General features: G+C 44.9%; 1 protein-coding gene across 1 annotated transcript in view; it reads left to right on the forward strand.

Moving 5' to 3' along the window:
* Window positions 1-3,649: 3,649 nt before the first annotated feature.
* Window positions 3,650-14,838, forward strand: part of PTCHD4 (patched domain containing 4) — a 59,077-nt gene continuing 47,888 nt past the window's right edge. The window contains exon 1 of the mRNA XM_083606439.1: window positions 3,650-4,225. Within this exon, the coding sequence (XP_083462565.1) occupies window positions 3,677-4,225 (549 nt within the window). The 5' untranslated portion in view covers window positions 3,650-3,676. The remainder of the gene's footprint in view (window positions 4,226-14,838) is intronic.

Genomic DNA, 14,838 nt, shown 5'->3' on the forward strand with positions numbered 1-14,838 from the left:
TAAAATAACATTTCTTTTAAAAAAGAAACCTTTTTTATTAGGAATTGTAGGTACCAGATCCCAAAGGAGCGGGAAAGACTTTTTATGTATGCGACGACAGCCGCATGGATGTTACTAGCCCAGAGATGGAAAGAATGACGGCTCCCCACATCAAATGGGGGGCGCCTTTTGTGTGGTCGCGCACAGCCCCCTGGATCCCAGCAAGGCTCCCAGTAGTACGGGCTGGCTTCACCCTCCCCAGGCTGGATACCTGGAGGTCTCCGCCTACCTCAGCCAATCACCCAATGCCGCCTGGGGAGGCATTGCCAGGGGATTGGCCAGGTAAGGGGAGGGACCACCCTGCCCACACAACGGAAGGTGAATCTTACCTGTGAAGCGTCACTTGGCTCCAGAGATATAAAATAGGGATTACTGAATGAGATGCAGTTGAAAAGGTTGACAATGGGACCCATGGAGGGGAAGGTGGGAAGTTCAGAGAAATCTCTAAATATGGATATGTATTTTGTATTGTTATAATTCTATACATGTAAAATCAAATAAAAATTATTTATTAAAAAAAGAATTCTCAAGAGTTATTGACAGGGGCTCTGAGATGACACCTGCAAATTCCTTTAATATTGTGGAATGCAACACACCTGACCTACAAGACTTGACTTTATGTGGCCAAGCTAGGCATTTGTGTACGGATATCTTTCTTGGGCTGTAATTCCTTCCGTTAGCCATTGATCTTGTAGGCATACACACTGCATGGGCAGTGCTCAAAATTCTTTGAATGGAGAAACTTGTTTGAAAGGTCTAGTGTGTTACACAATCTTAACCATTCGATCTGTTTTCTGCTAGGACAAGCAGTTTCCCTTGTGGTAAAAGACAGAGGCAAAGTAGAGGCAGAATGGTTCTGTCACCTGCTTACGTTTCTCCATCTTCTCCAAGTGTCCAAGAAAGAGCTTACTGACAATAATGGAGTAATCCATTCACCTCCTGTCATTCACTGCCAGTTCCTGTCAATCTAAGGTTTAGCGATATTCAAAGCATGAGAATACATGACACTGAAGATCTTATCTTTTCAGAGTCAGATAGACTTTTCAGTATTCATAAATTGTTTCCAATTTATCCATAAAAGAGTTTCCAAGGGGCTTAGAACTCTCTAATAACAACACAGCCGTGGCAAAGTTTTAATTACTGACAAAGTCTAGGCATAACCCAGCCAAGGTAAAATATTCTTTAGTCCTCTTGAGTTCAGCTGGAAATATGTTACCTTGAGTCTTGATTTTAAAAATAATAATTTTATTTTCCATTTTACAACATTCAACATTGAATATAAATCTACACAAATCAAATAATATTTTCTGCAACTTCCCTCCCTCCTCTTCTACGGTTTCTTATTTTTCCATAATTTTCTTACTGCATATCCAAATTTATCCTTTTTACAAATTTATCCTTTATAATTCTTTTAAAAATTTTACTGCTCATGTTTATATCAGTCCTGTTAACTATTTACAATTTGTTTTCATATGTTCGATAAATTTTCCCCATTCTGTCACAAAAGTCTGTCCTCTTGATCTCTTATTCTTTTGGTAAGTTTTGCCATCTCTGCGTATTCCATCAGTTTTAACTGCCAGTTGCCTCTTTTTGGAGCCAGTTCCTCTTTCTAGTTTTGGACATATATCATTCAGGCAGCTGTGGTTGCATACATAAATAGTATTTTCTGGTCTTTCGGCACCTCTTCTCTGAATATACCTAAAATAAAAGCTTTTGATTTTTAAACAAAAGTTATTTTCAACACTTTTTTCAATTCATTATGAATCATTTCTGAGAAAGCTTTTGCAATCTCACACGAGCACCACATATGAAAAAGCTACCTTCTTTCTCTTTACATTTCCAACAAATATTGGATTCAGACTTCTACATTTTAGCTAGCTTACTAGGCGTCAAGTACCCTCTGTACATCATCTTTACATAATTTTATTTTAATGCATAGCAAGCTGTGAATTTTAAATCTCCATTCCAGAGTCTTTCTCACGCTGTCATGTCAATATTATGACATATATCCATTGCCCAGTGTATCCAAATGGTTGTATTGGGCACACTTGCCTCTTGGCATCTCTGGTGGCAGTGAAAGCAAAGAGGGTTTAAAGCCCCGAGCTGAATGCCCAGCTCAGAGCTGCGCCCACCTCTTAACGTGGGAGAAGGCGGATGTGAGGGTGGTCCCAGACAACAGAGCAAAACTGCTTCTCCCTCTTCAGCCACCACCTTCCCTCCCACGGGCAGGAGCTCATGTTCTTTGTGTGGTGGTGGCGGCGTAAGAAGGTCCCAGTACTGATCCTTGGAAAACTCCACTTTCTGTGGCTCTGTCTGTCTGGAGACCTGTCCATTTCTTCACGCTCTTTGCTTCCTGCTATGGAATGGATCCTGGCCCCGAGGACCACGCTCTGGCTCCAGGGTCAGAAGCAGCATGATTCTGAAGGCCCCTTGGTGGGAAACTCAGGAGGGTCCTGCGCTCAGGTCTGGAGGGCTTCCCATAAGGAGCATCTGGAGGAGACCAGGAGGCCAGATCCAGCAGGCCCCCACCTCAGTTGGCCACCCCAGGATACCACAGTCAGCCAGGAAAGGGGGGGGGCAACCGTCACATCTTCATATAAGCTCACCATGAGGAAACATTTGGCACATTGGCTCCAGGGTCATCCAGTGAAATTGACTAGCCGTGGATTCAGTCAAGCCAAGATGAAGTACTTCTTGACACACAGCATAATTGATTTATAGAATTCATCGCCACAAAGAAGAGTGGTGTCAGCAGACATAGATAGCTTTAAAAAGAGTTAGATAAATTCAGGAAATTAGAGGGGGTTATAAGGGCACAGATTTCTGGCACTTTTTGCAGAGCTTGCGAAGAGTAACTGGGAGAAGTCAGTACTCCAAATTTTTGGCCTTTGCCATCTATACTGTGTACACGTGTGTGAGTACCGATTTGTGAATACTGCATGCGTTGTGTGCTTCTGCAAACATACCACATTGTTCATTCATTTTACTGAAACACATTTATTTGGGCTGAAATTGGGTTGGAGAAAGCGGAAACACTGAACAGTCCACAACAGCGAGGAAAAAGCGAAGCCGCAGACGGTGGTTGGGGAAGGGGCGGGAAGGGCCTGCGAGCCCGGCGGATCCTGGTGCGGGGGAGGCTTGGGCGGCGAGCAGCGGGGATCCAGCCCGCAGGCAGGCGGCGCTCCGGGGCAGCAGCCCGGCCGGAGCCAAGCCGCCCTGGCCGCCCGGGATGGGGCGCAGCAGGAAGGCCCCGGCCCCCCCCCCGAAGTCCGGAGCGGCGCCCGGCCGAGTCCCTCGCGATGGCTCGGCAGGATCGCCTCGGAGGGCCGGGGGGGGGGCTGCTGCAGCCCCGCCCGCGAGGATGCTGGTGGGGCATCCGCGCCAGCGGGCGGGCGAGAGGCAGCCAGGGAAGCCCTGCCCTCTCCCTCCCTCTCCCCCCCCCGGACGGCGCTTCTCCTCCGCGCTGCTGCAACTTGCTGCAGTGTTTGAACGGCGCGGGCGCGCGGGGGGGCGGGGGCGGCGGAGCGGTGGCGCGCGCCGGGCGTGCACGCGGCAGGCGGATCCGGCGCGGAGCCCCGCGGAAGGTGCGCTTGCCCGCTCGGCGCCGGCAGCCTGGCGCCGGCTGGGGCGGAGGAGGATGCTGCGGCAGGCGATCCACAGAGGGCTCCGCTCGTCGTGCCACCAGCTGGGCTTGTTCGTCAGCCGCCACCCGGTCTTCTTCCTGACGGTGCCCGCAGTGCTGACGCTCATCTTCGGCTTCAGCGCCCTGCACCGCTTCCAGCCCGAGACCGACCTGGAGCGCCTGGTGGCGCCCAGCCACAGCCTGGCCAAGATCGAGCGCAGCCTGGCCAACAGCCTCTTCCCGCTGGACCGCTCCAAAAGCCGCCTCTACTCGGACTTGCACACCCCGGGGCGGTATGGCCGCCTGATCGCCCTCTCCAAGCCCGGAGGCAATATTCTGCATCAGGCAGAAGGACTGCTGCGCATCCACCGAGCCGTGCTGGAAATGAAGGTGAACCACAAAGGCTATAATTATACTTTTTCCCATCTGTGTGTGTTGAGAAATCAGGATAAGAAATGCGTGCTGGATGATATAATTTCAGTGCTAGAGGATCTGAGGCAGGCTGCCCTCTCCAATAAGACAACAGCCAGGGTGCAAGTGAGCTATCCCAACACTAAATTGAAGGTATGCTCTCAACTGCATGCTTTTGCCCGTTAAAGAGGCAGCGCTTCCTTCCTTGTCCTCAACAGCAAAGAGAAGCGCCGTGGTCATTTCTGGGGTAGTTTTCCAAAGACGGCACCCAATGACATACTTCTGTGGGGAATCTGGGGGGGGGGCGGGGGCGGGTAGATGTGGGGGTGGGAGGGAATGGTGTGGAGTGGGAAATTGCCCCGTCTGCAAATAAACTGAGCATGGGGTAAAGCTCTGCAACGCTTTTCAGGCAGAGGTTAATCCATCACAGGAATGTATATGGGAAATGTCACATTTTTTGCACTTGTCATGAACTCTGCTTGGTACGGGAACAGACCTTTGATGTGGTCCACCAAGGCTTCCCTCGGGTGTATTTTAGGAAACCTGTGCTGTAGTGTGCTGATAGCAGAAGTATTGCAGTAGTGATTCTAGGAACTGTGTTCGTTAGCTGCATGCCTAGGGTGGCAAGTCTGATGGCCAATGTCCGCACGGCCAGCCTTGCCACTGGTTATGATCTGGCATATAGGATTGCACCATCAATGCAATGCTCAAGTAAAGGCAAAATGGTGGGATATGGAAAGTTTCTACCCAGCTAACCCTAATATTTCATATCCCAAGGCAAACAAAGGTTCCCTACCTGAATCTAAAAAATGCGACCGTGGATATGAATGCTTGGCTCAACAATTTCTCCACTGGTAGAAATTTTATTCTAGAATTCTTCTTGAGACTGCTGTGTTGCATGGCAGACAGAATTTCAGGTATAACCTGCAACCTTGTGTGTATCTGAAGAAGTGTGCATGCACACGAAAGCTCATACCAAGAACTAACTTAGTTGGTCTTTAAGGTGCTACTGGAAGGAAAAAAAAATTTTTTGTTTTGTTTTGCTGCAACCTTTTGTTATCACTGACATCATTGGATGTGCAATTTAAGCCTTAGCCACGTAGTTCAGAAACCATATCTTATTGTTATCCCTGACACCCACCTTTAGCCCAAACATGCATTTGGAAACCCACAAAAACTTCTTATTTTTCTTCAGAAAAGAAACACCATTCATTTTTATGGTTGTGACCTACATTAGTTCAGGCTGCAGCCCTAATAGTAGGTTCTCCTGATCTACCTGGAAGTTATAAATATGAGCACAATGCAGCAAAACCTGGTCACATCTAAGGCCTACTGAGATTAAGAGGGCTTGTTTAGCACAATTAAGGCTGCAATTCTCGGCACACTTTCCTAGTAGTTAAGTCCTATTGAAAGCAGGGGGACTTACTTCCAAGTAACCATGCGCAGTGCTGTGTTGCATGTCCCATTCCATCCCATCCCATTGTTGCCAGAAGAACTTTGCCAGCATTAACTTTTGCTGAATTATACCTTACATGTTTCTTTCAGCTATTTGTGTGTATGTGTGAATGATAATGTCTTACATGGGAAAATATCCATACTTGAAAATGTGCATAAAGTCTACCATAAGCCCTAAGTGAAGTAAGAAAAACACACTGTAGTAGTTCATTTTCTTTCACTGAAATTATTTATTTTGTGTAGGAAAGATATGACAGATGGAGTACATAATAATAACAGCAGCAGCAGCAACAACAACAACATATTCATATGCCATAATTTATTATTTATATACCACCCATCTGACTGGGATTTTTTCTGATTTCTATAACTGAGGGGCATCTTATGTTTATTTCTGATTCATATACATGACTTGTCTTTGTTGGGCAGGAAAATGGCTTTGAAAACTAACAGTCAGGGAATTAAACTTAGTTCCATGCCGTTAGTGAATCTTTCTCCATGCTCAGAAACACCTAATAGACGTGCTGTAACTTTTTGCATTCTGAGAAGCCCCTGAGTCTAGAACTGTGAGTCTGCCCCATTATGTGGCAGGTCGTCCTGGATGTTCTTGACTTGGTGGAGACGGGGTCAGCTGGAACTGCGGGAGTTTGCCATTGCCATTGCACCACATCCTGGGGTGGTTTGGGCCTCCAGCTGCTGCTGTCCACCATAGGAAGAAGAGGTCGATTAGGTCCCACCCTAAAGGTTGATGGGATCTAATGTGTTCCTTTGGGCTCTCAGGGAATTTCTGGCTGGCATGGTTGGTGCTCCTGTGGAAGTCCATGTTGCTCTGTGGAATATGAAACTGTGCATTAACACCATAATTTATTTCCATGTCTCTGTGCACAGCTATTAGGGAATGAAATCTTTAGGTTTAAAGGTTCTCTTCCATAGGCCCAAGATCAGTTAACGTGGCCAAATATTGGTTAGCTGTTCTTTTCACTTGCTCCTTCTAGTTGTAAAGAACCTTGAGACTCAACAGATGCAGCTCCTGCTACCCTGTCCTTGGTTGCACTTTGGACCCCAGCTTCTTTCAGGGAGAGTGAGTTGACCCAAGGCTGGCCCTGTATTCCTCCCCTATGAAACCTTGCCAGCTCTCTGCCCTTGTGTCCCTTGGGCAGGCCAACCAACCAAACAAACAGAGCAGAGTCCGTGTTTTGGTGATGAAGGTAGCACCTTCCTTGGTTGAGTTCACTTTTGACCAACCACCGGGCAAGAGGCCAATTCTACCACATATATGACACCCAGAAGCCAAACAGGCCAAACAGAAAACATCCAAGTGCAAAAAAAGGACTTCAATCAAGGTTCAACACCAGTTGCAAGATTTATTACCACCATTGAAGATTTGATGGATTAAAAAAATCTTGTGTTTAAAAAGGAATGTTATAACTTTGTAACAATGACATGTATGTTAGCTTTTCTGTCTGTCCATGTAGCAAGACTGCCACACATAACATCTGTGCATGATATACAGATACTTTTACCACAGAAATGTGTGTAAAAAAAGCATATAATGTTTCTAATTTTGATTGCTCCTGCATATTTTAAAATTCCCCTCATACCACTAATTGTAAATATATAAGGAAATTGTAAGAAAATCCAAAAAAGTTGCTAACCTGGAAAGAACAAAACAAATACAAAACAAGAGCTGTTTTGGACTGTGGAGGAGGGCCTCTCCTTCATTTGGTAACCCATTTGTGGGGGAGATGGTCCCAGAAGAGGAGCAGAACGCTTTGGTCCTTCTCACACCAGCCCTGCTGCATGTAGTTCTTTGTTTTCTATGGCTACCTTCTAAGTGCCCAAAGAGCAGACTGGGCAAGGCCTTTGGTGTGATCCGGCAGCGCTTAGCTTAAGGCACAAGAGGCCACCGTGACCTTGCTGAAACTCCTGTGTCTGGTCAGTACCTGGATACCACATATATACCAATCTGGGTTCCATGAAAAAAGAAAAATGAGACAGAAATTTAATATACAGTATAGACACACACATATATGCTAATAGACATGGTTGTCATTCCCTTTTAACACTTTCCAAGTTGATGGCCATCGCTACATCTTGTGGTAGCAAATTACATCGTTTAACTTTGCGCAGTGTAAAGAAGCGCTTGGCTTTGTCTGTGCCTCTTCCAACATTCAGCTTCCCCGGAAGGCCCCTGGGTTCTGGTGTTACTTTTCCTACACCACACATAGTTTTCTACAGCACTATCCCAGCCTCCCTCCTTACTTGTCTCCCCCCCCCTAAACTAAAGAGCCCCAAATGTGGTAACTGTAGCCCACAGAGGAGTTGCTCCAGCCCCTTAAACATGTTGGTCACCCCTTTCTGCCCCCTTTCCAGCTCTATAATATCCTTTTTGGGGGGTGCATGGGGTGTTTGGGGAGGGGCTCCAAGAAGCTGTCAGCCTGCCCTGAGAACAGCTTTGACTGGCCAGTGAGTGGAGCTGATGGGTCTCAATCTCTCTGTGAGTTAGGGCTTCCCCTGCATTCAAAGACAGGCTCTGGTGGATTGAGCAGATCAGACCAAGAGTGGGTCCAACAGTCAAGGCGGTTTCTGCACATGCCGTAGAGGGAAGTGAGATGGGGGTTGTCAGTCTAGGAAGGTAGCCCATCTGGCCCATCTAGGAGAATGAAATCTCTGATCCTAAACCTCTGCTGCCTTGTGGGATATCTTCAGAAGAAGAAAAGGGTCAGAAGTAAACCCTTCACAAATCCAGAGTGGAGTCCCTAAGGTGGTTGGATGGCACCTGGTGCGCCTCCTTCCAGCAGCTCCTGCAGACGATCTGGTGCCAAACACCTTGCTCTGCTTTCCTGTGGACCCCATCAGTGAGGCTGAGAAGGGGGTCTTGTTGTCTGGGCAGCCCAGGACCTCCAGACACACTGCCCAGGTCACTTTGGTGCTGCTAATTAGATTAGATAAATTTATTGTCATTGTCCGTATATACACAGTATACACAACAACGAAAATCAAACACCCCCCCAAAGACCGGGTTCACATACACATTTACACGTATCTCCAACACTCTCATCCTATTCAGACATAATCTATAAAACATAACATAATCCAGAATATAACATAACCTATTTAAAGGCATAACATAACCTAAAACCTATCTCATTCCTTCCTACTCCCTGCTTGCTATTTCTTGCAACTGGCCCTGAGATCATTATTTAGTGCAATCAGAGCTCTTGGATAGAAACTATTCAGAAGGCGTGTGGTTCGTGTTTTCATTGTCCTATATCTTCTGCCCGAAGGCAACAGTTCAAAGAAGTTGTGAGCAGGATGGGTGGGATCTCTCAGGATATTGTGTGACTTCTTCAAAGTGCGAGACGTGAAGATCTCATCCAGGGTTGGTAGTTGGAGCCCAATAACATTCTGGGCAATTTTAATTATTCTCTGTAAAGCTTTTTTATCCGTTTCGGAGCTGCTCCCATACCACGATAATACACTATAGGTTAAGACACTCTCGATGGTACTGTGATAATAGGACAGAAGTAGGTGCTGAGATAGATTCAGTCCCCTGAGCATTCTCAGGAAATACAACCTCCCCTGCACCTTCCTCACAACCATATTAATATTTGCAGTCCATGAGAGGTCCTCAGAGATATAAATGCCCAGGTATTTAAAACTACCAACCCTCTCCACCTCCTCGCCATTTATGTACAATGGTAAAAATACACTTTTCTTTCTCCTAAAGTCAATTATGAGTTCTTTGGTTTTTTTGGTGTTAAGCATAAGATTGTTTTCTTTACACCATTGAATTAACCCCTGTACTTCTTTCCTATAAGCAGTCTCATTGTTCTCACTAATGAGCCCCACCACTGTTGTATCATCCGCAAATTTGATGATTGTGTTGGACTTATACAGTGGGGTGCAATCAAATGTGTACAGGGAATAGAGAAAGGGACTTAGCACACATCCCTGAGGGGCTCCTGTGCTTAATACTAGAGTAGAAGAATAGTAAGGTCCCATTCTCACTGTCTGCGGCCTATCAGTCAAGAAATTCCTTACCCACAGACAGATCTTCTGATGTATACCCAAATTGGTCATTTTAAGAAATAACCTGTCTGGCAGAATTGTATTGAAGGCAGAACTGTAGTCCACAAACAACAGCCTTGCGTAGGTTCCCTGTCGTTCTAGATGACTCAGTACAGTATGGACAGCGATGGAAATAGCATCATCAGTAGATCTGTTTCTTCTGTATGCAAACTGGAACGGGTCTAGAGTGGATGGAAGACCAGCCTTAATATGATCTAGCACCAATCTCTCAAAACATTTCATAACAACAGATGTTAGAGCTATTGGTCTATAGTCATTGAGAGATACCACCACTGACTGCTTGGGGACTGGCACTATAATCGATGTCTTCAGGCAGGTAGGGACAGAACCCTGCAACAGGGATAGGTTAAAAATGTCCGTAAATACCCCAGCTAATTCTGCAGCGCAGTCCCTAATAACCCGTCCCATGCAGCGGTTTTGCTTCACCACTGGAGATGTACTCCATTGTCTCTCAAGACAGACGGTGGCCAAGGCCAAGGCAGTCAAGGCCAAACCAAGCCCAAGACCCCCAAGGCCAAAGTGGCCAAGCCCAAGAAGAAGAGGCTCCCGGGACCCACCGCTTGCCCTCGGCACACGACCCCAAAGACTCTTTTAAGAGCCACCAAAAAAAGAAAGACAGATGCCAACAATGCCCTTTTTGAGTTGTGGTTACCAGAAATGTACACAATATTCTACACATAGCCACATTTATAAGCATTTTGATTTATGGTATGAAGGCATTGTGATACAGACAGTTTCATTTTCTATCCCTACCATTAAATTCACCCTTTTCATAACAGTTGCGCACCAATGCAACATTTTCATCAAACTGTGACCCCAATATCTCTTTCTTGGTCAGTAACCACCAGAAACGTAGTATATTTGCCCCAATGTGTAACACTTTACTCTTGTTTACATTGAACCACAACTTGTTGCAACCCCTTTTGTCTTTTACCAACCTGAATAATTTGGTGTCATCTGCTCAATACTAACTCCAGGTCATTCATTCATGAACAAATTAAAAAGCATTAGTTCCAGCTGATCCAACGTTTTGCATCACCATGTGCTTAATGACACACTAAAATAACTCTTAAAAAAATTATTTGGACAGGTCTTACCTTTTCAGAAGCCATGCTGACTTTTCTCTGTGCTTGGTAATTTTGTCTTTAGTCATGCTTTCCATCACTTTTCCCAGAACAGATACAAAGCCAACTAACGTATAATTTCTTGGACCCTTTTAAAAAACAAGCTACATATGTTTATTATTATGATGTGAACTATGGGTGAACTGAGATCTATGGATGTGAACTGTGATCTATAGATGAAGGACAATATACTACTACTTCTGCTGCTGCTGCTGCTGCTAATTTCTTAGAGGACCAGAAATTTCACATTTGAGTTCTTTAAGAACTTTTGGATAGATGCCACCTGATTTTTAATTTGGGAGGGGGCGTCTGCTGCAGCTGTTGCCAAAAACTCCACTCCCACATACCAGTTAGATTTTTAAAAAACTTCCTATTGGGTCTAAGTCTGTTTCTTTCCTACATACTTCAGAAAATTTGTCATAAGAGCAGTTGAATTAGATCAAAATGTTTCTTTCTTTTCTGGTAGAGGAATAGCATAGACTTTTAAGGAGCATAGCTGTCAAGTTACAACTGTAGTCTGGAAACTGACTTGCAGAAATCCTTGGTTCTCTATTATAGAAATCAACACATTGGCAAGCTGAACTTCAAAATGTTAGGTAGGGCAGAAACAAGAGTCAAACTTGATTGCAACATGTTGCCGAGTCAGGAAGCAAGGTATGAAACTCAAGGCTGGATCGCCATCAGGCAGAAATGCTATTGTTGCATCCTGCACAGAGCCAAGGTTTGGACTAGGTGACATCAAGGGCCATTCCAGTCCTATGATTCTATTCTATGGGACACTGGGGCAGGGGTAGAACAAAATAACACATTCACACGCTTGTGCACATTTTACACAAATTTACACATTTGTGCACTATTTAATCCCTGACTCCTCAGCTGTCCATGACTGTGGTCAACATGCTTTATGGATTATTAACTATGGGGAAATGTTGTGAATGCTCCCTTGTTTTAGGGTTAGGCTAATGTTCTGGATGTTAATGCCCTAAGATGCTCTTAGTGTTTAGTGCAGTTGACTTTACCATCAAAAACCAATATTTTTGACATTCTGTGGTTATTGAGAACTTTAACATGTACAAAGGTGAAAAAGACAGGAGATGCCATCGCTCTGAGGCGTTTTCTTTGTGACGAAGCTGCCACATACACTTATTCTATATCGAATTCTCACATGTTGTTCCAAGCGCCATTCAAATGTCCTTCATCGTGGGCCCACCACACTCCAGCTCTGAACTCGCTTCACCATTGCAGTGACAGGAATACCTCAGCATGAATTTATGCTAGATGATTTCTTCCGCAGCTGGGACCACTCTATGAAATCTAACTTACATATTTATGGGAAAAGGGAATTACCCCCCACAGAAGGAAGAGAAATTAAAACTCAGGTTACTGCAAAACATATTGCCTGACTTTGGCAGCTTGTAAAATCGGGGCTGCTGTGACATTATGGAGTGAATCTCATGGGAGTCGATGCACATTCCAACATTTACTGAGTGCCATTAGCCAACCATGTATATACACTTCATCAGGTGCTTCTAAAATGACCTTTAATAGCTTACAACAAGGCCAGGTGTCCTGCCAAACTCATATTCCCCAGAAATAGAACAAAATCAAACAAATGAACTGAAGATTAATCCAGATAAGACTGTGGCACTGTTTGTGGGTGGCTCCCTAGACTGGATGGGTGGAGCGTCCCCTACTGTGGACGGGATGAAATTCCCTCTCGAGGAGCAGCTATGTAGCTTGCGGGTCCTTCTGGATCCCTTGCTGTTGCTTGAGGCTCAGGTGGCCTCCGTGGCGCAGAGTGCTTTCCATCAGCTTTGGCCAGCAGCCCAGCTATGTCCCAATTTGGACAGGGATAGCTCCACTTCTGTTGTCTGTGCTCTGGTCACCTCTAGGTTAGATTACTGCATTTGGAGACAGTTTGGAAACTGCAGCTGATGCAGATTTCAGCAGCCAGCAGGGCAGGACAGTCTGAACATTTAGCAGCTATCCTGGCTCGACTGCACTGGCTATCACTTAGTTTGCAGTGCTGGTTTTGACCTACAACCCATGATACAGCCTTGACATATAAAGTCTCAGGACTCCAATGCCTCCAGGGCTGCCTCTGCCCACATAAACCAGCCTGGACACTGCAGGCGCCACCGGAGCTCCTCCTTCATGTGCCCTCTCTGAAGGAAGTGTCCAAGATGGCGGCATGCGAATGGGACGTTTCAGTGGTGGCTCCCCACCTGTGAAAGGCTCTTTTCCAGGAAGCACATCTGGGACCATTGCTGGGTAAGCTTATTTGTCCAAACTTAATTTGGAGGGTCACTGAAAGCAAGGGTAGGACTTGTTCCCTCTAAACATATTGTCAGATGAATATTTTAGTTTTTTTGCTGTTTGCATCTGATTTTTATGACTTTGTCATTTTATTTTTGCTTCCCTTGATTGCAAAAACCACTAAAAATATAATAAAGAATAATAAATATAGAAGCATCATATCAGTGCTCTAGTATCTTCTCTTCATCAAAACTCTGTGCACCTTACTTAGCTCCCCATCAGTGCATATAAAAATAAAATACAGACCTTAGGTGTTTTCAGTGTGCTCTAGGTCACTTGGCTAAATGAGATTTGCCTTTAATACTTTTGCTTTTTTTATGCATGACCTACTTAGCTTATAAGCAAAAATGACTGAAAATGTTAGGTTGACTGAGAACAGCGCTGTTGTAGAAGTTTTTCCTCAGTTCCCATTTAAAATGCAACCTCCTTAAGTCTGAAGTAAAAACATTTCTGGTATGGAATATACTCTGTATTCCTTATAAAATACCTCTTTGTCACACCCTAGCATGGCCAAGAAACACAATGTGGACATTCCAAGAGGAGGGACATAAGAGACCTTTGAACATGACGCAGTGCACATGTGTACTAATGTTCTCCACATTCATACAAACACAGCACTAAGAAAATTAGCTTCAGGGTGACAGTGAACTCCATGACATGTTTGCTATAGAGAGCTACCAAATGAAAATTATGCATGTTATCCAATTTTCTTTTATTTTGTTGATGTAAGCTCACGTTGTTTCATATAAGAGGGCTTCACTATACCTTGTCGATAGGCCACTAAAATACAGGGGTGGGCCTACAAGGCAGGAAGCACAAAGCAGCAGGGCCTTCCCATCATGCCACCTTCAGTCAGGCAATTGTAGCAAACTCCTGCTCAGCACTGCAACTCAGGGAGGAGAATGGGTGAAGGCAATGCAGGTGCCCCCCGGGCAACTCTAGCTCCTGTTTTAAGCACAAATGCTTGTTTTCTGGGGTGATCCTACCAACCCTAGCTGTGCAAATTTAATCAAGGAAGCAATTTTGGATTAGCTGTCACAAAATAAAAATGTCCAATTGCGCATACAAGTTCTGTGCTGGTTTAAAAAAAGGTTAAGTGGTCATGAGCCTTTCTGTTTCAGTTCAAGACTGACAGCTCCTAAGTGGCTCTTTACTGGTTGTGTATAAAGAAGTGAATTAGTACATCTAGTTTCTTACCTCTCAGAGCAGTCATGATGAGGCAAGTGCACCTGCCAAATTTCTCCTCACTCCTAAAGACACAAGAGTCACCTCTGGGCCAGGCATGGAACGTCCCAGGCAGTGCATATGGGAGAACTGAATCTCCAAATAGGAACGCATTTGTGTTTCTTTGTATGCCATCAATTTAAAGGGTTCTCACCACGTTTCCTCAGAGATTTGTTCCACTGGTTCCTCTGAGCTGCTTCCCATCTGCTTCTCACTTGGGGACACTTTTTGTCCCAGAGAGCTGTTGTGAGGGTGAGCATATATTATGAGGTGTTTGGTTATTCCAGTCTCCAAATAATCACCTGGTAATTAGAAACATGAACATGTTCTACCAAAGAGAGAGATGACTGTCTGCACTGACTTAGATTTTTATTTTATTTTTTCACCGCTTGAGTGTAAAAAACCTCAAACAGTTTACCAAAGACAAAACAGTAAAATCAAGAAAAATTCAGAGCCATCCTTTAAAACATACAAAAGCTAAAATATTAAAACAGATTAAAATTATCTCAACATTCTCGATGTCTGGGTAGGCTTACTTAAACAAGACTATTTTAG

This window comes from Podarcis filfolensis, assembly GCF_964270895.1.
Source record: "Podarcis filfolensis genome assembly, chromosome: 3".
Lineage (NCBI taxonomy): Eukaryota > Metazoa > Chordata > Lepidosauria > Squamata > Lacertidae > Podarcis > Podarcis filfolensis.